Source organism: Coloeus monedula (assembly GCF_965178545.1).
Source record: "Coloeus monedula genome assembly, chromosome: Z".
NCBI lineage: Eukaryota > Metazoa > Chordata > Aves > Passeriformes > Corvidae > Coloeus > Coloeus monedula.
The window spans coordinates 21,435,522-21,460,174 of record NC_138822.1 but is presented as its reverse complement, the minus strand read 5'-3'; the positions used below and the strand labels follow the sequence as shown (position 1 = coordinate 21,460,174).

At 46.0% G+C, this 24,653-nt stretch overlaps 1 protein-coding gene across 2 annotated transcripts in view; it reads right to left on the bottom strand.

The window, feature by feature from the left end:
• Positions 1–14,506: 14,506 nt before the first annotated feature.
• ARB2A (ARB2 cotranscriptional regulator A) overlaps positions 14,507–24,653 on the bottom strand; it is a 264,440-nt gene continuing 254,293 nt past the window's right edge. For both annotated transcript variants that reach the window (XM_082301823.1, XM_082301824.1), the window contains one exon: positions 14,507–16,743. In XM_082301823.1, coding sequence (XP_082157949.1) covers positions 16,601–16,743 — 143 coding nt within the window. In that variant the 3' untranslated portion in view covers positions 14,507–16,600. The remainder of the gene's footprint in view (positions 16,744–24,653) is intronic.

Here is a 24,653-nt window from a genome sequence, read left to right as displayed (position 1 = left end):
ATAAAATGATATGTTTAAAAATTAATATCTGCTTTTCTAAAATAAAGCATTGCAAGTAGCTTTTTAAGAATGCTTCCCTCATTTTAAAAATAAATAGGCAGAGATAAACTGGAATCCATATGTATAGCATATTTACAATGGGTTTAGGATTTGAAGGTAGTCATTCATTGCATAAACCATTTAGAACTGACGTTTTAAAAGCTACTTAACCTCAGACATCCTTGAATCTTAAAGAAGGATTCCCAACGATATTACTTATAGAGGAATTTGCTGTAATTTAATTGCATATCAAGACGGAAATGTGCACAGGCTCGGCCTCGGATGTTGTGTTTAATACAACACAATCCAACTCAGATTTTATTCTCCTGTGTCCTCAACACGTCTTCCTCTTCTCTTCAGACTAGATGCCCAGAAAGTGCGATCCCGCTCCCTCCTCTTTCTCCTTTCTCAGCTTCCACCTTTGTCTAGGGGATGGAGCCGATGGTTCCAGGCGATCCTCGCACACGGGCTATTTTATTAAACTTTGCCCTTTGTATGGAGACGGGGATCGGGATCTGCAAGCACCCACGTCTCTACCATTTCTGCAATAAAAGGCCAGAGCCATTGCCGGAGGAGCCACCGGAGTGTTTTGCGAATGTTCTCTGCACCCAAAACCCTCTGTAGCTTCCCCCCTGGAAGGGGCTTCGAGGTGCTTCCCCTCTCCTTGCATCGCCAGAATTGAGATGACAAAACCTATCAAGTCTGGGGGCGGGCGGTCACACTATAAGGCGACCTCCAGCCGGGGCTGACCGAATGGAGGGGAGGTGTACTTCTGGGTATGCAGCTGCACCTCGGGGCTGAACCCGCATGGGGTTAGGGCATGATGAGAGGAATATCAAATCCCAGTCTATTCTACCCCCACTACCCAGATACAGGTCTCGGGGGGAACTTCTAAGTGGCCCCCAAATCCTGTGTCCTACCCTAGCGTGCCTCGGAAGCCAGTTTTAGTAGGGGCCGGGGGACGGTTTCTGCACCCCCCAAAGGGTCCCTACACCCGTTTCCAAATGCCCGTGTGTGTGGTGGGGCAGAGCAGGCAGGCCTTTCCCATGGGTGTTAAGGAAACGGCCCCTGTCTGAGTGTCAGCGTGCTTTTTAAAATTTCTCCTGCGCTCCACCCTTTCCCCGTCCTCTTTCTCCCCTGTCTACCCCCAGCGCCCGACCAGAAAACCACTGCTAACGCGGGCAGGGAAATTTCCAGTGCTCCGTAGAGACCCTCTGGTATCTGCTTTAGTGGCGTGATTGGGACTCTTTGCCACCGAGGCTCATCCAGGGAAATGTGGACTTAGGGATCAGCAGGAAAAGCACAGCACAAATTCTGAAGAGAAAAAAAATATCACCTCAAAACACCCATAATCGTACCTGGCTGGGGAAAAAAAAAAATTAAATATGTTGAGCGACACAGAGTTTGCATTTATGTGGAGACACTGGACAGAAAGTGGACAGAGCCATAGGAGAGAGTCACGCCTTTAAGACAGGAGGTTTTTATTTGTAGATGGTGTATTTATGAGGAAAGAAAGGGAGTACTTAAAAAAAGCTCTAACTATACCGCCGATAACAAAACCTGTCACATCTTTACTTAGTGCTAGAAAAGATTGAATGCCCTAATTGAACATATCTAAAGTGATTATTAGATGCTTCTCTGAGAAATCAGTTTGTGAGAACTAGCCCAGAACACAACCAAAAACAGGCAGAGAAGGCGAAAAAGGGAAAGGGGAAGGGGAAAGGGAAGGGGAAAGGGAAGGGGAAGGGGGAGGGGAGGGAAGGGAAGGGAAGGGAAGGGAAGGGAAGGGAAGGGAAGGGAAGGGAAGGGAAGGGAAGGGAAGGGAAGGGAAGGGAAGGGAAGGGAAGGGAAGGGAAGGGAAGGGAAGGGAAGGGAAGGGAAGGGAAGGGAAGGGAAGGGAAGGGAAGGGAAGGGAAGGGAAGAAAAAAGAAAAAAAAAGAAAAGAAAAGAGATTTGTTCACACTCTATCCACGTCTTACTTTACTTTCTCAATACCACTGGAGTATCCCTCTGTCTGCACTCTTCACCGAAGGAGCTTTCACTAGTGCAAACAACCCCTGCTTTAAAATAACAGATTAGCACCAGGTGTGTGTGTGGGGGGGGGGGGCGGAATTGAAGGAATGAGAAATACGGTCCACAGGTTTTAAAAAAATATTATTTTTGACACCACTTCAAGATGTGAAAACTTTTCCTTTCTTTTTTTTATGAAAGTGTGAAATTAAGGACACAAAGACAGTGTATCAGTGAAATGAAAAAGTGGCCTTTTAATGACTACTAGAGAAAACCAAAACGCAGATGAAATGTACTGCAAAAGCTGCTTCAAAGTGCAATCTAATTTCCCTGAGTTCAGCCATCAGATATATTTGGTAATTGGGAGTTGCAGAGAAGTAAGGCAGCATGGTGTGGATAACCCTGTATTTCTTCGCTTCAGTAACTGTAGACACATTTCACAGACTGTCTTTGCACAAAACCATGGAATACTAGAGATCTCTTACTCCTGCAAATGAACGAAGACCCAGCATTCACCGTTTAAAAAAAAAAAAACAAAAAACAAAAAACAAAAAAACCCCCCAAACAACTAACCCCTAGCAAACTACCTGCACTCTCCAAGCTAAAAAGAGTTTTCCCTTTTCTAATTGTGATCCTGGTTGCATATGGACTCTAGCAGGGGTGATAACAGCATCTACTAGATGCTGCTTCCTTTATTGATATTTGCTTCGGTGTCTGTCTGTCATTTTGTGCATATTTTCTGATCTTAGCTTTTGCAATCACAAAAGTCTCCACAAGTAGCAGAATGATAAATCCAACCAAAAAACCAGACAGATTTTCTCATCGATGTGTAATAAAGTTAAAGGGCATTATTTTGTCAGACGAGCACTAAGTGGAAAATAAAGCCTTGAGTCTGGGGAAACAAAACCTAGTGCTGTTGGCATGTGTGTAAATTTATTTTTTAAAGCAATAAATCAATGTTAATATAACAGCTGGGCTCTCTGTCTCGGAGGAGGTTTTACGTTTAGGCAAACCTCAGCGGTGAGATTTAGACGGACACCCTGGGTGCCGATCCCTCCCTCGGGTGAAACTTTTCGCCTCTCTCCCCGCTGGCTGCCGCGCCACCACTGCCAGCCGGGGAGAGGGTCGCGGGGAACGCCCGAGGGACGGGGTCAGCCCGATGGGGCAGCCGGTGGTGCACACACCCCACGCCGTCCGGCGGATGAGAGATTGCCTGCGAAGCGCCCTCGGCTGACTCGCACCAGGGCTGAGTATCGCAACCTGTCGAAATAGCCCCAAACTGTTATTATCCAAGTGCTAATTTCATCATTTCCGCACCACGAGGCAGATGCATGGCATGCAGGTGGCCGCGGTCGAAAGGGGCAGGAATCTCTGCTTTTTCAGTTATAACTTCCCATTTAAAGAATGCTCACAGTGAGTGCGAAGAAGTTGGGTGCACCTGCTCGCCACGGGACCCCGGGTTCCACTTGTCTGATCACATCTGCTTTCTGTTTTCAGAAACGCTGAGCGAGGTAGATGGAGAAGAAGAGGGGGAGAGGGAGAAGGACGGGAGAAACTGGGATAGACAGGAGTGAAGCAAGAGAGGAAAAGAGAGAAAGAAGGAGAAAGAGAGAGAGAGAGAGGGAGAGAGGGGAGGGAAGAGAAGCAAGAGAGGGAGAAAGAGAAGGAAAGAAAGAGAGAAAGAGAGAAAGGGAGAGAAAGAAAGAAAAGAAAGAAAGAAAGAAAGAAAGAAAGAAAGAAAGAAAGAAAGAAAGAAAGAAAGAAAGAAAGAAAGAAAGAAAGAAAGAAAGAAAGAAAGAAAGAAAGAAAGAAAGAGAGAAAGAGAGAGAGAAAGAGAGAAAGAGAGAGAGAAAGAGAGAGAGAAAGAGAGAAAGAAAGAGAGAAAGAAAGAGAGAGAGAGAAAGGGAGAAAGGGAGAAAGGGAGAAAGGGAGAAAGAGAGAAAGAGAGAAAGAGAGAAAGAGAGAAAGAGAGAAAGAGAGAGAGAAAGAGAGAAAGAGAGAAAGAGAGAAAGAGAGAAAGAGAGAAAGAGAGAAAGAAAGAAAGAAAGAAAGAAAGAAAGAAAGAAAGAAAGAAAGAAAGAAAGAAAGAAAGAAAGAAAGAAAGAAAGAAAGAAAGAAAGAAAGAAAGAAAGAAAGAAAGAAAGAAAGAAAGAGAGAAAGAAAGAGAGAAAGAGAGAAAGAGAGAAAAAGAGAGAGAAAGAGAGAAAAAGAGAAAGTTAGAGACCTGCAGTAGCATTCTGGCATGCCTATGTAGACACATAATGAATCAGTAAGTTATTAAAACCCCCGAACAACAAAAAGCAATACTGCAGTAGATAAACCGGCATGGTTTTCTGTTAGGAAATATCTGTACGTGACTGAAGATTTTGAAATAATCGAGTAAACATCTAAAAGGGCTTAACAATAAAGACCTTTTTACATAGATGCGCACATCGGTGTCAGTAATTTTCTTCCAAACACTCTGGAGACGGTTCGGGCGACTCCTCGGCGCTGGAACCCTCAGTCCTGCTTGCAGGACGACACTTCTGTGTCTGCACGCCGCCCACTCCTTGGATTATTTTGCAGAAATAACTGGAACACGACTTAGAAGCAATTTTGTTTGTTTGTTTGTTTGTGGGGGTTTTGTCCCTGGGATCCCTATAAATGTGAGAAATAAAAGTGACACTCGATGGGACGGGAGCCGCAACGGTCATTTAATACGCCCTGCCTTTGTTTTGCTGTCTTTGACAGGAGGATCTAAATACCCGGTAAAGTTTGTTCGCCTGTTTGTCTGCCTGAAGATAAGAGCATTGGCAGTTTCTAAGTTTCACGCAAGGCACTGCTGCTGCTATCAAGTAACACTTAAAGCAGCCTATTCGGTTCCCCTTGACAAATCTCCTCGGCTCTTTGGGCGCGCTCGCCCCGCACCCCGGTTGCGTCGTTGCTTCTCATGGTAACACCAAGGAGGCGTTTTGGTGGTTTGGTTGGTTGGTTAGTTTTTTGTCTACTTTTTTTCGTGCGTTCGGGGTTGGCGAGTCCTGGGGGTGAATAGCCAGGTGCGCGCCGCTCGCCCCTCCACACATCCTCGTGCACAAACCCGGAAGCCGTGGAGTGTTCACGTGGAATTAATTAAAAGTAATTTTTAAAAGAAGAGCAAAGCCGTCCCTTCCGCTGCAGAAGAGGCGTTCCCCCCCGCCTCCCCCGGCCCCCGCCGGGCAGCATCTCTCTCTCCCTCTCCGTGCCCGCTCGCTCTCCGCGGCCGCTCCGCGCCGCCGCCGCGCCGTTTCCCGCGGCGGGGACTAGGTGGCGCTCCGCTTCGCGGGACCGCCGCGCCGCCACCCCCTCCTGCCCCTGCGGCCACTCCGCGCCCGCGCCCGCGGAGCGCCCGGCGGGCGACGGGAGGGCCGGGGCCTCTGCGCCCTCGGAGGGGTATTTGCCGCTGTGTGCACCGAGGGGAAGGCGCGGAGCGAGATCTCTCACGTTGGTGGGTGTCCTAAAATGCGCAGCGAGCTGCCTCAGGCCTTGGTGGAACACGGCTAAGGGCGCAGGTTCGCGGGCTGGGAGGGCTGCGCCGTGGAAAAGACTCTTGGGGACTCGCTTGGCAGGAATATCAACATGTCCTCTGGCGTTACCCCTGTATCACTCTGCCGTTAACCAATCCACACAATCATGATGTATCCAAAGTGCAGATGCAAAAACCCCCACGGGCCTTGGATCTTTTTAAGCCGTCTTGTGCCATTTTTGTTTTTTCCCCAAGGCAAGCTCAGTAGCCGAGGTGAAGACTGATAATGCTAAATTGTGTGTGTGTGTGTTTGTGTGTGTGAATGTGTGTGTATAATGCTTTCCAAAAATCTCTTGTCGCCTTGTTAGGGCTCTGTTATAACCCCATATTTAGAGACTAAATGTCACTTCAGTACGGAAGAAATTATCTTCCTGCAGGACAGATGTTTTAAAAGTTGTAGGACATAAAGCCAACATAGTGAATCAGGCTTTAAGCCGCCGGTCTGCTACGGGATCACCACTAATGCTGTCACTGGTGTTATTACTGTTGTTAGCAGAACAGGGAGGCTTCTATCTTTTGCATCACTCCTGCGATCCTTTGAGGAGAAGTGGTATATGAGACGGGAAAAAAGTAATAGTAAACACTGAATCACGCAGACAAAGCTTGATGTTGATGATACTGAATTGTTCGTTTAATTTTCCCAGAAACGTGGCAGCTCCTTTCTCAGTGGGATGAATCCGAAGGAATCGGAGTGGCCTAATTGATAAACTTTATTAAGAATTTTGGATCGGATTATTCGGATTTGGTGCCGCGGGATCTTTGTGGAGTCTCTCTCTCTCTGTCAATAGGTGTTAGGCTGTATCTAGGAGGCGCTGAAAACCTCAGGCAGAAAATTTACAACTTGATCAGCTCCAAACCACACACACGCACACGCACACACACAAAAAATCTGCTACTGTTGCAAGCATATGTTATAGATTAAGTTAAGCAAAGGCTCTAGTTTTGCTAGGCTGAATGCTAATAATGAAAACTTACATACTGAGGAGTTTGGCTCTAGTTCTAGCTCCAGTTACTTACATGCTAACAAATCCCTTCTATTTTTCCGAGAAATAAAATAAAATAATTTTTTAAAAAGTCTTCTAAACTTCATCCAGCTGGGAAGAGAGCTGTGACAATTGCCCTTCTACCGAAGCTGTGCCTGTCCTGAGCTTTGAATGTCTCGCCAGCGAATCTCGGCCATGTATTCGTTTCAGGGAAGAACTAGGAGAGGTCTCTGAGCTTCCCCATTCACCCCGCGTCCCAGACGGTGCTCGGAGGCCAAGGCACACCCCCTCTCCTCATAGCGGGGTGTCACACCAGAAAGACGAGCACCCCATTTCCCGAAGCATTGTCAACACCACGGGAGCCTGGATTTATTTTTCTTTCCCTTCTGTCTCGTCCTTCCTCGGAGCAAAAATCTTCACGGCAAGGTTAGTTAGTGCTCCCTGCGGTGACGAGTAAGACTACGGCGACTAGCGAGCTTTGGGACGAAGGCTACGTCCTAAGCCCCTCTCTGCACTTTGCTTCCTCTTCTCACCCCACCCTGAGCAGACGGCCCCGCTGTCCCTCTCGGACGTGTTCGGATGCGTGTTCGGAGCCCGTCCGCTCACCCAAGAGACGCCTCATGTCGCCACCCCGGCGACAGGACAAAGCCCCGTCCGCTGTGACGCCGAGCCCCCGGAGCCGTAATGGTGGTGGGGCCGAGGGGGAAGGGATGGCGAGTGTGTCAGTAGGGTAGTGGGATGCGAGGGACGGGGAACGCGCCGGGACTCTTCCCATCCGCCTCCTGCTTCTCCCCACCCTGAGCAGGCTGCGTGGATGTGACATTGACAGATGGCCGAAAGACAGAAAAAGTAATTTCAAACGGCTTTGAAGGGTTACAGGAAAAGAGGACGAGGGGGTCTCCAGACTCCTCCTAGGACTGGGGAAGATTTGTTTATTTTTTCCAAAGAGAGGGCGGCAGGAGAAAGTTTCCAAAACGGAAGATAAAATACGTTGGCTCTATTTGTATAGGAAACTTTCTCTGCTCCCCAGGCGAAAGGAAGCCTGGACGGCTAGAAGCGTGTTTGAACTACGCTTTCCTTTCCGCAGGTCTCGGCCAAATGCGCTGGGCTCCACGTGGGAGCGGGTCCACGGTCACGGTCACGAAGGGCTAGCGGGCAGGGCAGGGGAACGCAGCAAGGGCAATGGCGGCGCCTGCCCCATCGGCTTGGGATAAGAGCCAGGGGCGAACACGGCGTTAGGAAGAGAGAGAGGCTAATAGAGGTCTTAAAAAACCCACTCGCTCCCAACACTCAAATCCCACAAACCACCAAAATCACTCAACTGAATAAGTTAAGGTAAAAATCAAAAAAGTTAGAGGATCTTAACGAAACTTCAGCGTTTGCATTTGCTTGCAAAACTCTCAAGATAGCCCTAGGCTTGGTCGGAGATTAGGAGGCTCCTTTTTTCAAAGCATAGAATGGAAGAGAGCTCTCCTATCTATCCTTAAAAAAGAAATAACACTAAAATAAATAACAAAAGCAAGAATAAAGACGATAATAATAATAACAACAATAATAAAGTAATAACAAAAAAAAGAGAAAGAAAGAGAAAGAGAAAGAGAAAGAGAAAGAGAAAGAGAAAGAGAAAGAGAAAGAGAAAGAGAAAGAGAAAGAGAAAGAGAAGAAAGAGAAAGAGAAAGAGAAAGAGAAAGAGAGAAAGAGAAAGAGAAAGAGAGAAAGAGAAAGAGAAAGAGAAAGAGAAAGAGAAAGAGAAAGAGAAAGAGAAAGAGAAAGAGAAAGAGAAAGAAAGAGGGAAGGAAGGAATTTGGAAGGAATTCGGAAGGAATTTGGAAGGAAGGAGAGGGGGAAGGGGGTAAGGGGGAAGGGGAAGGGGAAGGGGAAGGGGAAGGGGAAGGGGAAGGGGAAGGGGAAGGGGAAGGGAAAGGAAAGGAGAAGGGGAAGGGGAAAGGAAAGGAGAAGGAAAAGAGAAGGAAAGGAGAAGGAAAAGAGAAGGAAAGGAGAAGGAAAGGAGAAGGAAAAGAGAAGGAAAGGAGAAGGAAAAGAGAAGGAAAGGAGAAGGAAAAGAGAAGGAAAGGAGAAGGAAAGGAGAAGGAAAGGAGAAGGAAAGGAGAAGGAAAGGAGAAGGAAAGGAGAAGGAAAGGAGAAGGAAAGGAGAAGGAAAGGGAGAAGGAAAGGAGAAGGAAAGGAGAAGGAAAGGAGAAGGAAAGGAGAAGGAAAGGAGAAGGAAAGGAGAAGGGAAGGAAAGGAAAGGAGAAGGAAAGGAGAAGGAAAGGAAAGGAAAGGAAAGGAAAGGAAAGGAAAGGAAAGGAAAGGAAAGGAAAGGAAAGGAAAGGAAAGGAAAGGAAAGGAAAGGAAAGGAAAGGAAAGGAAAGGAAAGGAAAGGAAAGGAAAGGAAAGGAAAGGAAAGGAAAGGAAAGGAAAGGAAAGGAAAGGAAAGGAAAGGAAAGGGAAAGGAAAGGAAAGGAAAGGAAAGGAAAGGAAAGAAAGGAAAGGAAAGGAAAGGAAAGGAAAGGAAAGGAAAGGAAAGGAAAGGAAGGAAGGAAAGGAAAGGAAAGGAAAGGAAAGGAAAGGAAAGGAAAGGAAAGGAAAGAAAGGAAAGGAAAGGAAAGGAAAGGAAAGGAAAGGAAAGGAAAGAAAGGAAAGGAAAGGAAAGGAAAGGAAAGGAAAGGAAAGGAAAGGAAAGGAAAGGAAAGGAAAGAAGGAAAGGAAAGGAAAGGAAAGGAAAGGAAAGGAAAGGAAAGGAAAGGAAAGGAAAGGAAAAAATTCTAGGGGAATATTCAGTGCTGCAAAATATTTCGCGTGTGAGTGGCGAAGGGCTTTGGTGCAGACGTCTCCCTCCGTATCGAAATTCCTGGGCGAAGGCCCCCGCGCTGTGGGAAATGGGGACGGGGTTTGTGTAGCCAAAACAAGCCAGAGCTCTCCCGCTGCGGGTTTCGCACCACAGGTACCCGCCGCTGTGTCTGCCGCGGTTTCCGGCCCCCGAGGGCAGCCCGCACGCCCTCCACCCAGGTTTGGGTTGATGGAGGTTTGAGTCACGCCGGGGAAGGGCTGGAGGTTACCTCGAGATCACCCCCGCGAAGCCCCAAAACAACAAAGGGACGGCGACAAGCCGCGGCAAGCGGGACTGTGGGGCGCGTGGACGGAGCAAACGGATTCCCGGTCCCGGCCCCTCCATCCGACCGTGGATGCGTAAAGGGAGTCGAGGGGGCCCCATGACGAACCCCTTGCAGAGACCATACCCGCACTCCGAGGCGCAGTGCTGGGGCCGGGGGAGAGATGCTCCGTATTCCCTGGAACAAGGAATAGTGGGGGAAGTCTTGTGCATGGGATCCGGGCCCCATCGGGGCCGCGGGGTGCTTGCATAGACCCGACACAGCCCCAGCACCCCCGGTTCTACCCCGCCATCCGGCAGAAGTGAACCGGGAAATTAACTTTTTCCTCCTTTTTTCTCTCCCCTTCCTCCAGAATCCGCAGGATTAGATTTACTCCCTGCTAGCCCTATTACTTCAGGTATGTCCCAAGTGCCCGAGCAGCGGAGTGATCTCCCCCACGACGACCCCTCCCCGAGGAGCTTCCCGGGGGATCTCCCCGGCGGAACGGGGCCGTCAGGCACTCCTGCAAGACGGTCGTGGGGCTGAGCAGTGCCTGGCAGTAAGCGTTCCCCTGGGGGCGGTGAGGGGCCGCGGGGGGCTCGGGGACCCCCCCGAGACCTGAACCGGCGCTGTCCTTGGTGCTGGGCCCGCCCGAGAGCCGCCGGGCCCTGCCACCACATGCAAAGCTTGGGTAGGGGACTCCGAGATTGCCGGGGAAGAACGGCATCCTGCTCCTCGGTGTCTGCCCCTACCGCGCTGCCGCTTGTCGGCAACGGTCTCGGCTTTGATCACACCACCGACTCAGCGGCGTGGGGAGCCCACGGGAAAACACTGCAATGAGCACCGTGCCGCCATGCGCTGTGCTCACTGCTCGCAGCTCTGCACCCTCCTAGAGGATACAAGCTAAATTGGGAGAAAGTACAAAGGAAACGATTTATAATCCAAGTAGCCATCACCACACAAAAAAACCCCAAACAACCCAAAACACCCAAACAACAAAAGACTCGACCAACATCTGAAGCGCCTATCAAGAAGTGTGTGAGGAGTAGATTGTCCCCAGCTATTGGCAAAACTGGCAACACCTGGCTCGCTGTGAACAGCCAGATCAGTGTTTGCAAGTTATGTGTGATGTTAGGGGCTTTCTTCACAAGCAATAGGCAAGAAGGCCTGGACACAATATTGTGGGGTATGTTATTTTTGTACCTGCATGTTGTGGGGAGACGTGGACGACCCTCCACATCAAGGGTTTTACTACAGAAACCATCATTGTTTTGCGAGTTGAGCTGGAAGGAGAAGGCATATATAGTCCCAGGAGGAGGAGAGATGAGCAGGAAGCTTATTTATCTAAATGAAGCAGAGATAGCAGCTTTAAAGAAGACAGAATCTGGAGACAGCCCTTTACCAGGCATTAGGGGATTAGGTAGGGCATAAGCAAAGAGAAATGGAAATGACAAAAGGAGATGACCTAGGCCTCTCCTCAGAGGGGTCAGCTCTCTCCTGTGCTGCATTTAGTGGAAAATAACTGATGCTATTGTCTCCACTGGGACAAACCAGCCTGCAGAACCATCTGCCATGAATATTCATATTTACTTGTCCCAGTGAAAGGATGCAGACAGTGTGGAGGGGTAGGAAATGCTTCAGACTGGGTTCTCCTCTCTCTTGGAATCTCTCTGGAGAGAGTGTCCAGTGCTGGGCAGACCCTGCATCCCACAGAACCCTATGCCAGCAGTCAGATGAGGGTGGTGAGGAGACTTGTGTTTTAGCACTGTTTTTATTTCCCACTCGTGTTTCACCTTGTTCCTACAAGGTGAGGAGGTGGTGCGAAGCTGGTGTCTGCCTGGAGCAGGTGTTTGGAGATCACACAGGAGTCAAATGTGAGTCAAACTTCTCAGGTGCTAGTCTGTGCTGGAAACCCGTTTCCCCCTGCAAGGCTTCTGGAGTTGATAGTAAAGTCAGAAAAATGCACAAACATGCCCCCCCTCCCCCCCCCCCCCTCCCCAAGCCAGATGGGATAGCAGAAGTGCTTCTTCTCTCCAGGTGCTTAACTCACCCAATGCCATGGGGCTGTGTGCTCCTTCCCAGGCACTGCTCTCCCTTCCATGGGGTCAGGAGATCATTGAGGGCCATGTTACTTGAAATAGGCCCCTTTTCAAAAGTTTATTCTTCCCAAGAGCTTAGACGGACCAAACTCCAAGGCAGCAAAACTCCATGGGCACTTCTACCAGCAAAGTTACGTCTTGGAGACCAGAGAAACTTTGGGGATTTTCCGTGGGTTGTTTGGAGTGAAATTAAGTGTGGGCAGCATGTCCCCTGGGATAGGTGCTGCTCACCTACACCTCTGAGAGGTCCTCCTGTACTTTGTGTGAATTATTATATTGTATTATGTTGTATTATATTAATAATATAATATAATATAATACAATATAATATAATGCAAGAGCTAACTTCTAGTGGTATTAGTGCGGATGGAGGAAGAGGAGAAGGAGGTGGGGGATATTCAGTGCCACTCAGTTCCCATCCCCAGGTTCCTTCCTCCTCATAACAAGGCATTTTGAGTGAGAAGGAAACTTGGAATATGTGTGTCCTAACTGGAGTGTGTGGTTATTATGCAACTGATGGACCAGAACAAATTCTGCAGCTCAGGAAAGGGTTTTCTTAATATTATACGAAATACCTGTATCTTTATATGGGGATAGCACCCAGCTGAAAGAAAAAAAACGCACAGAATGAAACTGGTCACTATAGGCTTCATACGAGAGGGTGTGAATGTATTTTTCATATTTGACCAATTTTTATTTTCTTTTAATTTCATTTTTTGATTGTCACCATTTAAATGACATTACTTAGGATGGCAAAATTTAGAGATGCAGTAAAGCTGCTTGTCTGAATCCACTTTGAAGTAAGAATGCTAGTGGGTCTGAAATCCAGATCTATGAGCTAATTTCTAGTTTTCCCTTCAAATAGAATTCACCTACAAAGAGCTTGGAAAGATTTTGCATCTATTCAGGAGGCACATCTTTAATTTTCTGAGGAGTAAAAAATCCACAAGAAACTTCATATAGCTCCTTAGGTTTTGCTTAGCATATGTGATAAAACATTGATTGTTGCAGTTTGGTGACCCATGAAATTTGGGGGTTAGTTTTCTCTTCAGACCAGAGCATATAATTATGCAAATAAAGAGCTGTCACTGATCTAGTGAAATACTCTCAAACACATGCAATCCAAAATGGAACAGAAAAGTGAAATTTGTGGTATTATGATGGTACAATGATAAATGACATCTCCTTTCAAGCTTTTCTAGAAGTACATTTTTCACACTTTGTCGAGTACATCAACATAATGCAGGCACACGCATACATGCACGCGCACACACACATACACATCCCTGCGAGATCGAGAGATCCATGAATGTGTGCAGTCACACACATGCATCCTTCCACTCTGTTAGATGTAGCTCTACCCTGGTGTACGATGGATGTACACATTCTTGGCAGGTTATTTTTGGTTTGGTTGACTTGAGAATGGTGCAATATGTGGCTCCATGCAGTTTTAGATGTAACACTTTTCATTTGTACTTCTAAACGAAATTTCTAGAGGGGAAAAAAGCCCCACTACCCACAATAAGTGATGTTTCTCAGAGAGAGAGGAAAAATGCACATTTCCATGAAAAGCAGCAGCTTCTTCTGAGTCTGGGAGGATCACACTGTGAGGACTGTAACTATAACCAGTGTACTGCCATGTATGCACAATGAAGATGAGGGCTATCTTTGCTCCCCCCCTCCTTTTTTTTTCTTTTACCCCACAGTCCTGCTGTGTTTTGGGGTCTGCTGGCTCTTTTCTGTGAGGAACACTTCTTTCTTGCTCTCCATTCTCAACAAGGAAGCACTGCTCTCATTGGTCCATGGCTTCAATGGTGGCATTTCAACTTGCACAATGGTGTGCAAACCTTTCAGGTGGCAAGGAGATGGGGGATTTTCCTAGATCCTATTGTAAGGTCAGTTTTGTTGGTTTTCTGTTGTTGGTTTGGGTTTGGGTGTGGGTTTTTTTTTCTTTTTTTTGGTCACTTTTGCACACCTAGTTCCATGTTACCTAGGGCAGAGGCTGTTGCTGCATGTCAGGGAACATTCCTGTGATGAAACCAGGAGGAGGTTGATGTCAGACCTCTGTCTCCTGAAGACATCATGGCATGAGAGGCCAGTGGTGTGCATGTTTATAAACACAGATCCCGAGGAATAGACTAAATCAACTCATCCCTCCTTAGTGTGCTTCAGGGTTACCACTGTCACTTCTTCATGTGACATGAATCTGGCAGTCTGGCAGTACATGCTGGGATGCTCCCACACCTTCCTCTCTTTCTGCAGCCCATGCATCCTCTGCCGCTGGGGCCAGAGATGCTGCCTCCTCCATCTCTAGCCTATGTCTCCCTGCAAAAAGTCCTTTTCCCAAAAGAACTGATCAAACCCCTCTCCTGGTGTATTTTTACATGGTTTCATGTTTATGAACAGCTAAAGGGAAGAGGATGGTGTGGCACACTTGCCTATATGGCTTCCTGTGGATGATGTGGGGGCGTGGAGAAAAGCTCATGCTCACATGGGCTGAGCCACAGGGCTGGACATGCAGCCCACTCTGTGGTACAAACGAGCCTCACCCCCCTCACACCCTGCTCACACCTTCCATCCCCGACCCAACAACTGTACAGGGTCCTGTTTGCAAACACACCTGCCCTTCCTGCATGTATTCCGAGGACGGTGGAGCTGCTGCCCATGCAGCCCCCATCCTACCCACCAGAGATTGTGGCTCCCATGGAGCTTAGTCCAAGGACACAAACTGTGCAAGGAGGAGAGAAGAGAGCATCTTTATTTTTTGTTCACTGCAAGCAGAGCAGTACTAGTGGTAAGGATCCCTTCTGCTCTACAGCCCCCCACAGGAGCAATAATGTGAGCTGGGCCCGGGACACAGTAAAGAAAAATTCTTTAGAAAATGATAAGCATTACAGTAAAAATTTTTGTACAGTTTGTTTGTCATCAACAGTTACAAAAATAGATCTGCTCCTCTAATATTTGGGCACCCTAGAGACTCCATCTCACCTCCACAGAGATGGAGAGTGGCGGGTCTGGTGTGTGCAAATTTCCCTGGCCTCCACATCTTCCCTGGCTGTGGGACAAAGCACAAGACACTCAAACCACACCATGCAAACTCTTGCCTTACCCCTAAACACAGAGGGTCCAGGGGGCCGGTGTGGATGCAGGCCTGGGAGAGGGGGGTTGCAGACCCCCGCAGTGGGGGATCAGGCTGGCCAAAGGCAGCAGCATCCTTTGACTGGGAGTAAATGCAGAGATTGGAGGGCTGAGGAAGCTGGGTGCAGTCCTCTCCCCGCAGTAACAGGTTCCCCTCTGGGAAGGAAAACTGTGAGGCACAGACACAGCATTTCCCTCCACGTAGGCATGGCCTGACACCTCCCCCACTGCCCTGGTGAGGTGCTCCAAGCACCCCTCCCCAAGGGCAGAGCTTCAACACAGTGAGATGACAGGAAACAGGAGCTGGGGAAGTGAAGCCCTGCTGCCAGTATGAGCAGGTAGGGATGTGAGCACTCCGTGGGTGCTGACAGCCCCCCACCCAGAGAATTTAGGCCCAAACTCAGCTGGGTTTCCCTTTGCACCTCACTATGAGCACTTCTGCTTTTACTCTGTGGCATAGGAAGGTGCCCCTGCTTTGGCATCACTCGTTTTAACGCTCCCCACCACCATTTCTAGACCCCAGCTGTAGGATTGGACACATTGCATGAGGAGAGGGTGGGATTGGGTCAAAACTCATGTGTTTGAGTGGTGTCTCCTTGTCACTAACAGCATCAGAGGTGAGGCATGGCCATTAAAGAAAGGACCACTTTAACTTAGTACTATCAACACCAAAGGAGCTTAATTAGAGCACTTGCTCACTGGGCATGCTATCAAGCACATCTTTTCCCTTAGTGTTAGTGAAGAAAATCTGCCTAAAGCAACAGTTGTGGCTACAGCCACATACCCCCTGTGCATGGTGTGAAATCCCCAAACAGAGTGCCCTGCTGGCCGACCTTTGTCTGAGAGTCTGGGAAACGGGATGAACCTGTGAGTTTAGGGAAAAGGGATAACCATGGGATGGCAAGGCATTACAAACCCAGAGTATGAAAATGGAAGCATCTTTGCATTTAAAAATAAATAGGAAAATATGCAGTGTGTCTCTTTTTTTTTTGCTGTCATATTTCACAGTGTAATCCAGCCTGCTAATGAATAGGCTTTTTTTTTTTTTTAAGTAGAGCTTTCCAAAGGAAGAGAAGACCTACAGATAATGCCATTGATCTAGCAAAAGAAAATCACATCAACAATGAAGCCTTTCTAGAATTCTGGGCCAAATTTCTTAGACACTCTTGCCAGCAGAAAAATGAAAGAGTTAAAAGTGAATCCCACCTGGTCCCAGAGAAAGAGAAGGCTACTGGGTGTAAATTCATAGGCTGGTTAACACGTTTGAGTTAGGGCTGTCTTTTAAAAAGAGTAATTCATATTTTGTTCTGTCTCAAAATAGAAGGAAGCTGCAAAAATTCCTGTAGGCGATAGGACTGCGATGAAGCTGTTAAATTCTGGCATCAGCTTGGTGCAGGGCTATGTCAGGGCAATTAGAGCTGCACCATGCTGCACTGTGCAGTACCACTGTCAGCCTTAATCTGCACGCTGATGGGCAGCACAAAATCCAAGTTACAGCCCACAGGAAGCACAACCAGTGAACCCATATTGCTTTGACAGTTGCACTCATCTAGAAATAATGCAAAACGCTATTTAGATGTATACATCACGACCCTGTGCTCTAGGAAGAAAACAATCTAATGAGGGGCTGGGAGACTCCTTGCAGAAAACAAGCAGCAAAGACATTGGTGGTGGTCGGTTTTTTTCCTCCCCTCTTTTTTAGAATTCTTCATATTTTATCCTGTTGGAGCGCCGTGTTGGGGTTGGTTTCACCAAGCTGTTCTTTGCCTTTACAGCCTCGCTGAAGAACTTGAAAATAGATGGAAAACTCTTCCAAGAAGTTAGTTCATGGCGTTCTGTACCTGCAAAACACAAAGGTGACAGTTTGACTAGGGGTCGTTCTATGACTTGCTGGCTGTTCACACGATAAATGCTCCATAAAATACAAAAATGCAAAACCCAGGGAAGCCACCCAGCTGCTTGCAGCTGGTCTGGAGGGAGCCTGGGGAGGGTCACGGCTGTCCTGCTGCTGAGCTCTGGGGCAGGTGAACAGGAGCAACTGCACACACATGCAGACAGACACGTGCACAAACATACACACGTGCACATGCATGGCCACCCATATCACAAGTCAGAGATCCTCAACATGTCTTGTATCTGGAAAAATAAGATCCCAAAGCACCTGGCTAATAAAAGCTTCATTGAAGCACCTCTTCTATCTGACCTTGGGAAAAAGAAACTGTCTACTTTTCAGGCACACTTTGTATTATTTATTTTTCATTTTATACTGTTCTTACCCTGGCATATGTATTTTCAAGTGAAAGAGAACACTTGATCTGAACTAAATCTCATGCATCACGAAGGCATCCTTTGTGCACCCATTCCCATAGATTGTATCGAGACAGTAAAGTGGGCCTTTCCTGTTTGTATCTTCTCTTTGCCCACAGATTTACCTCTGCAATTTTTTTTGGTGGGTGCTTCTATTGTTTTGCAAGTGTCTTCCTCAACATACAGTACATTTACTTTATTTAAACAACCACACCCCCTCTCCTTTCCCCCACCACCAAGCCCCAAAACAAAACCAAGACAATGAAGATAGGGAGCCCAGAGGTGTGAAAGAGTTGGGACCTCTTCCTGGGTAACCCAATTATGCAGAGATGCTGCCTGGTAGTCTTTGGATCCTGGGCCTCTGTTTGATACTTTAACATTGTTAATGATAATTCTTTAGTCTGTAATAGTAGGTCATTGCTATGGTTACTCTACAATGGTGCAACACTTCACTTTCCCCTTCAGCTATTCGTTGAGACCTGGTAACCATATTTGTTGCCTAGCAACAGTTCTGTGACAGTATCACAATCTGGGGGTGACAACAATGAGGGACACAGTGCCCATGGACTGCCAGGTGGAGAGAGATGCAGTCCAGGGTGGATGATGGTCCCTGCAGTACGCAGGGTGGCCATCAGTCCCTGGGGATACGGGGTGGCTGCTCTGGCATGGCATTTGCTGCACACCCACCGTCACATCCCTGTCAGAACACTTACCTCTATGCACCCATCCATGGAGCATGCACCCATCCTTGGTGGGGCCATGCACACCGTCCCCTCCAGAAAGTCTTTGATGGAGGCACTACCTGTCACACTGCACGCCTCTGCTCCCTCAAAGGCAGCCATCACACAAGCAAAAAAACACTCCAAAAAACCCTCTCTGGAAAGCCACTATTTCCCACACAAAGAGATGTTTTTGTACAAAGAGCATCTATGTCACGTGCACACACAGATTTTCCTCCCCCCTCCATATTCATTGTATGGAGACAATTCATGACATCTTCCAGAAATTTTCCACATGCTCCTTTTATACAAATGCTTTCCACCTTCAAATTCACCCATCATTGTAGAAATTCTCTTTGCTGAGAGGCAGTCCATTCTATCAGGTGCTGGACTTGGCAGTGCTGGGATCTTGAAGGTCATGTCCAACACAAAAGTTTCTGTGATTCTATCCTGCAGGTGGCTTTCAATACAGATCACCTATCCCATCCCCTATAGGCCATTCCATAGCAATATTCACCAAGACTTGCTCCTCACCTTGGAAACACAGAGGTGGCCCAACACAGCAGGAGGATAAAGCTTCCCTTCCAGTAAAACCTGCAGCCTAACAGACATGTCCATGAGGACTTGGCTTGGCATACTATGACTGCCCACTGCCACCATGCACACACACCTCGCCTACCAAAGTTGATTTTATGGAGGGATAGGCTGTCCTAGCACACCGTAAGGACACTCCTGCACAGGTGTTTCCCATCCTTCTCACATGCATGTGTCACAGCATATGGTAAACACCACTTTGAGCCTTGAAGGCAAAACATCTTTCCATGTGTCTTTCTGGCCCCTACACAGACATTTCCCACTCAAACACATATTTCTCATTTCTGCCTGCCTGCATCTCTGTCTTGATTGTAATAATCCTCATTAGTATCCACTGGATAAATTAGATGAAAATATAGGTTGTGAATATTATATTGTTTTTTCTCCCCTTTCTTCCTTTTTCATCAACAATCTTCCTCTGTGGAAGGGCCATCCAGAAACAAAAAACAACAAAACAGTACGTTTCTGTAGCCTCTCTGTCTCTTTCTTCATCCTGCCTTCTCCCATGCACTTTCCTCATGTCCTCAAGAGAGATCATGCTCACATTCACTAGTGTTACTGAAACTGATTAACCTACAGCTTTCCTGTGGCAACTCCTCTCAACCCACTCTTCTCAAAAAACAATTCAAGCTTTGAGTCTAGAGGGACAATGATTCAGCAGTCTAAAGTAATTTTAACACTATTTTCCCTTTCCGAGTAACAATCTTACTGGCAGATGAACATTTCCCTGGTGATGAAATCACTACAATGGATATTTAGTTTCCAGGATTATGATGATTCTTTGCTTGATTAATACTGCAATAAGAAAAGCTTCCTAAGTATCTGTCTTGGCCCTTTATAGTCATTTTTAAAGGTCAAATTTTGCCCTTATGTGTTCACATTCAACTACTACTAAAGGGAGAGCCCTAAAAATTTAACATTGCACAGATTGTGCATTTATGATTGATATACCAAAGGCTTGGAAAATTCAACCAAAGCAAGTGGAATTATGTCCTAAGGGTTAGAACAGACTTGGCCATAAGGTTTTTGCCAGAGGAAGAATATCATTGACAACTGCAATCTCAGTTGCATATTTAGTAGAACAGAGATCTAAATTAAATACATGAACAGCCATCTATTTTTTGATAGAAAGAATAATTTTTAAGAGACAGACAATAAGAAGCAGCTGTTCTAAAGCCAAGGTCCTCTGAGATATATATTCTTAGTGCTCACTAATTTCAACAGCCGTGATGATAACCCACATTATTCAATATATTGTATTAATTGATGGGCTGTTGCACAGCATGTAGTGATTTCAGATATTAATTCTTTGAGAAATCTTAGGAGCACGCTGCATGGGAAAGATATAAAAAACCCGTTAAGTGTGGGAAACAGCTAGAATATTCTAAAATATGCAACACTGAGAGAAATTATGGCAGCTGGTGTGGGGTCAGTAGCTCTGACCGAGGAAGCTGTGACCGGTCCAGAGAGATGGTCCCAAAAGAGATCGTCTTCCCGGGGCCCAGTGTCTTCCCTCAGCTGCTGGCTAGGAGGGCCCGTGCAGAAGCTGTCAGCTCTTTAGTGATTGTCAGCTCGTGATTTCAGCCTAGCTCTGCAGGGCAGCCTCCAGGCCAGACCAGGGAGAGAGACGAGAGGCCCGTGTAGCTGCTCCGCACGAGGCAGCTTTATTAGTCTGGCAAAGGGGAGGCCAGGGACAGGCTCTCTCTGCCCTTGCAGGAGCAGGGGTCTAGCTCTATAGGGATACTGGGGGTGGGTGTCAGAGGGTAAGGGCCAAGGGGTTACAAAGGATCTGCATAGGGTCTCCCAGAGGATTCTGGGTTTATCTTGTTCTCTCTGTAACTGGAAAGTGGTTGCCTTTCCAGGGGAGTTCTGCTGGGAGATTGAGCAACCTCCTTATCTCAGCAGAAGTCCCTCCAGGGCAGTGGCTGGGCACACCCTACAAGAAATGACAGAAATAAGCAAATAGCCTCCCAGGTGCCAGCATGGAGAGATGCAGAGAGAAATGAATATATATTTTAGCATGTGCATAACATCATTGGAAAAAAGCTCTGAAGAGATGGTGGAACCAATAATGTGTGAGGTGAAATGAGTAATGACTGTAAAACAGTGAACAAGTTCCAGAATCAATTTACCAAGCACCACAAAGAAATATATAATAAGAAATAATGAAGACTTGCCAATACAGTTGATACAAAAAATCAGGTAAGGGAATACTTCTAAAAATTTAATATCCAAATCATCAGGTCCGGATGACACGCATATGTGGGTCTTCAGGGAATCAGTTAATGAACTTGCTGGACTACTGGCAATTATTTCTGAGAATTCATGTACAATCAGGTAGGCACTAGAGGACTGTGGTAGGGATAAGAAGAAAAAAATTTCTAATTTGAGAAAAGGAGGATTAATTGAAACTAACTACCACACATAAAATTCATGTCTGAGTATTAGTAGAGATCAACATTATAAAAAATCACAAGGACCTTTAGGGTAACAGCAGACACAACAGGCTCAAACGAACAGCTAAAACCCAAAGTTTACTGAATAACAAAAATCAGCAGGTGAGAGACTTAATCCATTGCTTTGTTTTCCACAAAGGACAACCTTGCAATCTTGGGGCAGTGGGAACCAATGTAATCACTTAAAATGGATTATGACCTTCACTATCTAATGGGCTGTGGTCACTCCTACCTCTCACTTGCACATCAGTTGCTTTACGCCAGTCAAGGGGCCCCCAAACACTTGAGATCTATGGTAATGCAGCTCCCAAATGTGTGTTGCCATGCCTGTGCTGGCTCCAGCTCCCATGTCCACCAGCACCTACAGTACACATGGCATCTCTACAGGGTCCAAACTTAGCATCTCATCTCATCTCATCTCATCTCATCTCATCTCATCTCATCTCATCTCATCTCATCTCATCTCATCTCACAGATGCAGAGTTATGTCTCTCCCATTGTACATTATCTCAGGCTCTAGGAAATGGGTGCTGGCACACTTTTGGGGAAGTGGTTAAAGTACTTATTATTTGAGAAGACAAATAATACGTAATAATATGGGGTTGAAAATATACCTGTGAAAATCCAGAGGGACTGGTATTTGGGCTCAAGTCTTTTAAATGTGGTTATTAGTCATCTGAAAGAATATTGAGACTATAGATATTGAATATAGGAATAGGATATGGAATAGAAGATTGTACACACATAAGAAGGAACAAAGAAATAATAATTAAAAGGGCAGCCTAAATGGGTAGGAAAAATAGAGAAGAGGAAAAGCAAAGATTGAAACTGGGAATGGTGCCTGCAGGGGTGGTCATGCAATATGACTGTGTGAACGATCCTGATGGCCATTTGCACACACACATGCAAAGGCATTTTACTGTCTTCCCTTTCCACTTTCACTCAGGAAAAGCAGCTCTCCACCTAGCAAGGCTGACGAGCTCCTTCTGAAACCAGAGTGTCTGGAGAGAGAAGAGCTCTGCAATCACCATAATTCACTCTTGCAGAGCGATTACTGGCTGTGCAGGACAAAGGTGCCCTCCTACAGCGCCTGCCCACTGTGTCAGACAAAAGCCTCCTCCTGCGGTGCTCAGAAGATGCACAGCACAATGGTGGCCCCCCCCCGCGTTTACAAGATGTGGGGGACAAAGGTTTCCTATGCTGCTCAGGAGCTGGGAGAGATCTTCATACATGCCTTGGCGCTGAAATATTTCTGCAGAGAAAAGTTTCCAGGTTGAAAAGCTTCTTCACAGATACTAGCCACAGGGCTGACCTCGGGTCTGCTTCTCTAAACAGCAGCTCATCTCTAAATAGTGCAGGCTTTAAAATGAATTAAGGGTGTTCCATGCCTTGGGGTTTAGCCCCCATTGGGATGGAGAATTCTGCTGACCTTCAACAAGATCTTGCTCAGCAGAGTTTGCTTCCTGTGATCACGATCTGCACTGAGGCCCTGTCATGCTGCAAAACACCAATGTGAGCAGCTTAGCCATCTTGTCCGTAGACAGTGGCAGAGGTTACTTTAACATTTATGATTCAAACTACATATATAAAAGGCAGTCAGTCCTATCAAAACTTGATTTACATGGTTCAAAGGTTGAAATATAGACTTCTGTGGGCATTTGCAGGAACAGAAACACTTTAAACATTATTAAACATAAGCATCAACACAATTAATTCCTCCTTTACACATAAACTAACAGAGAAGCCAACTCCATCTGACCTGGGTAGACAAATGTGATAGACCTTTCAGAAAGGATTTTTTTCTCCTGAAAGTTATGAATCAATGGAAATTTCTTTATTTCTTACATTATCCACACACACATTGAAGAACTTATTTAATTCTTAGGTATTCAGTTCTGCAATTCTGTAACTCTGTAGCAACATAACAACATGGTCCAAATACGCACTTATGTGTGAGAAAGGGATGCTTCCTGCCTGTCCTGCATCCATCTTTCTGTATGCTAACAAATTCTGTATCACAAAGCTATTTCTGAACAGGAATTTAACTTTTTTTTTTTTACCCTTGAGTGCATCAGATATTACCAAGTATGACAGAACTACTTTTAATTCGTAAGGTTTCTCCACTTACAATTTCTTTATCCTGTCGATCTGCATGGGAAGAAGTTTTGTTTTTTCTGACTATTTTGGTCTACTGAAGTAAATGTCCAGGTGTCAAACTCCAAAACAGAAGAAGCTCTCAGAGCATCACTAGTAAAGCTAATGAGAAAGGTGAGTAAAACAAATGCATCTTGCCTAAAATCACTCAGTAGTTCTGACTAGGAAAACGAGAGCTTCAGGAAAAATTGTGAACAAGTCCACTAGCTCAAGAACTTTGAGATCCAATGACCTTAGGAGTTTTTGCATAAGCACTTCTACATGTCACAATGGTAAAGAAAGGTTAAAAGCTTAGGCAAAATTAAGAGATAAGCTGAACACCAATTAATGAAATGAAAGCCATAATTTCTGAGGCGACACAAAAAAAACCCCAACCCCAAACCAATCCCCAAACTTTGATGTGTTTAGTTTGGCTAAGATGTAATCGTTTGAGGAGTCATGGGCATGATAATAATCAAAAGGAACTGTGTAGGGAAATGAATTCCTTGGAGAAATCAAGAGAGAAGAAACAGAACAATCTGAAGAAATTAAATACAGCTTAATAAGTGGGCTTGGACACACAATAAACTGGTTAAGACTCAATACTCACATAAGAAAAATCATAGCAATGCTGGAGACTAGATTACACATACTTAAGACATTTTCTACTTAGTTATTACCTACTGTGACACAAACCAGTCCTTATTTCTGTTGGACATGTGTTATCTATAAGAATCTTTAGTGGGATGATGAAAACGGAGAAACAAGCATCCTATAAACCCAGAAAAATTATCACCTCTGAACTCCCATAGTTGCAACTGGCTTTTCTTCCACTCCTTGTTTACCACACACAAACTTCCCACAAGAAGCAAGTGGTTAAAAATAGTAAAAAAAAAGTATTTAGGAAATTCTTCTTGCCCTCTGAGCAACAAGATGCAAAGATTCACACAAAAGCTCACTGCAAGCAAGGTCTGCAAAGTAGGAAGGAGACAAGAGTCTAACACGGCTCTCATTTTCTACTACTTTTCATTTAATATTAAGGGCAGTCCCATGAGCACAGGTTATTTGTTTGTTCCTCTACGTGTGAACTGGCCAAATAAGTGAAACTTGAGAGGTTGTTCTCTCCCGAGCACAGGTTACCAAAAGTTAGGTCATTTTCTGTGTCACCGAAGTCAAGCAATTTTTTTTGAGTATATATTAAAAAAGGCAAAAAATTAGATACCAAGTACCAATAAGGTCCTTCCAGTAAGAACCAGGCATCCAGGATAGAACTGCTGTTAACATCAATGCAAACAGCCTTAGTAATACAAATTGTGCATAGCTACTTTAAAAAAGGGAAAAATTCAGAAACACAGGCTGATTAAACAGCATTTCCAGAGACAGAAGACTTACTGGATCTCAGGCTGTGGGCTGGCCTGAATTGGTGCTCAGGCATAAACAGTCCTGAAAAGCAAACTTGTTCTTGGGTCCAAAATTTCACAGTCTTTTGCACAAATAGGCAGAAATGCAGCCAAATGGGCAAATCCATGTAAGGCTGCTCCT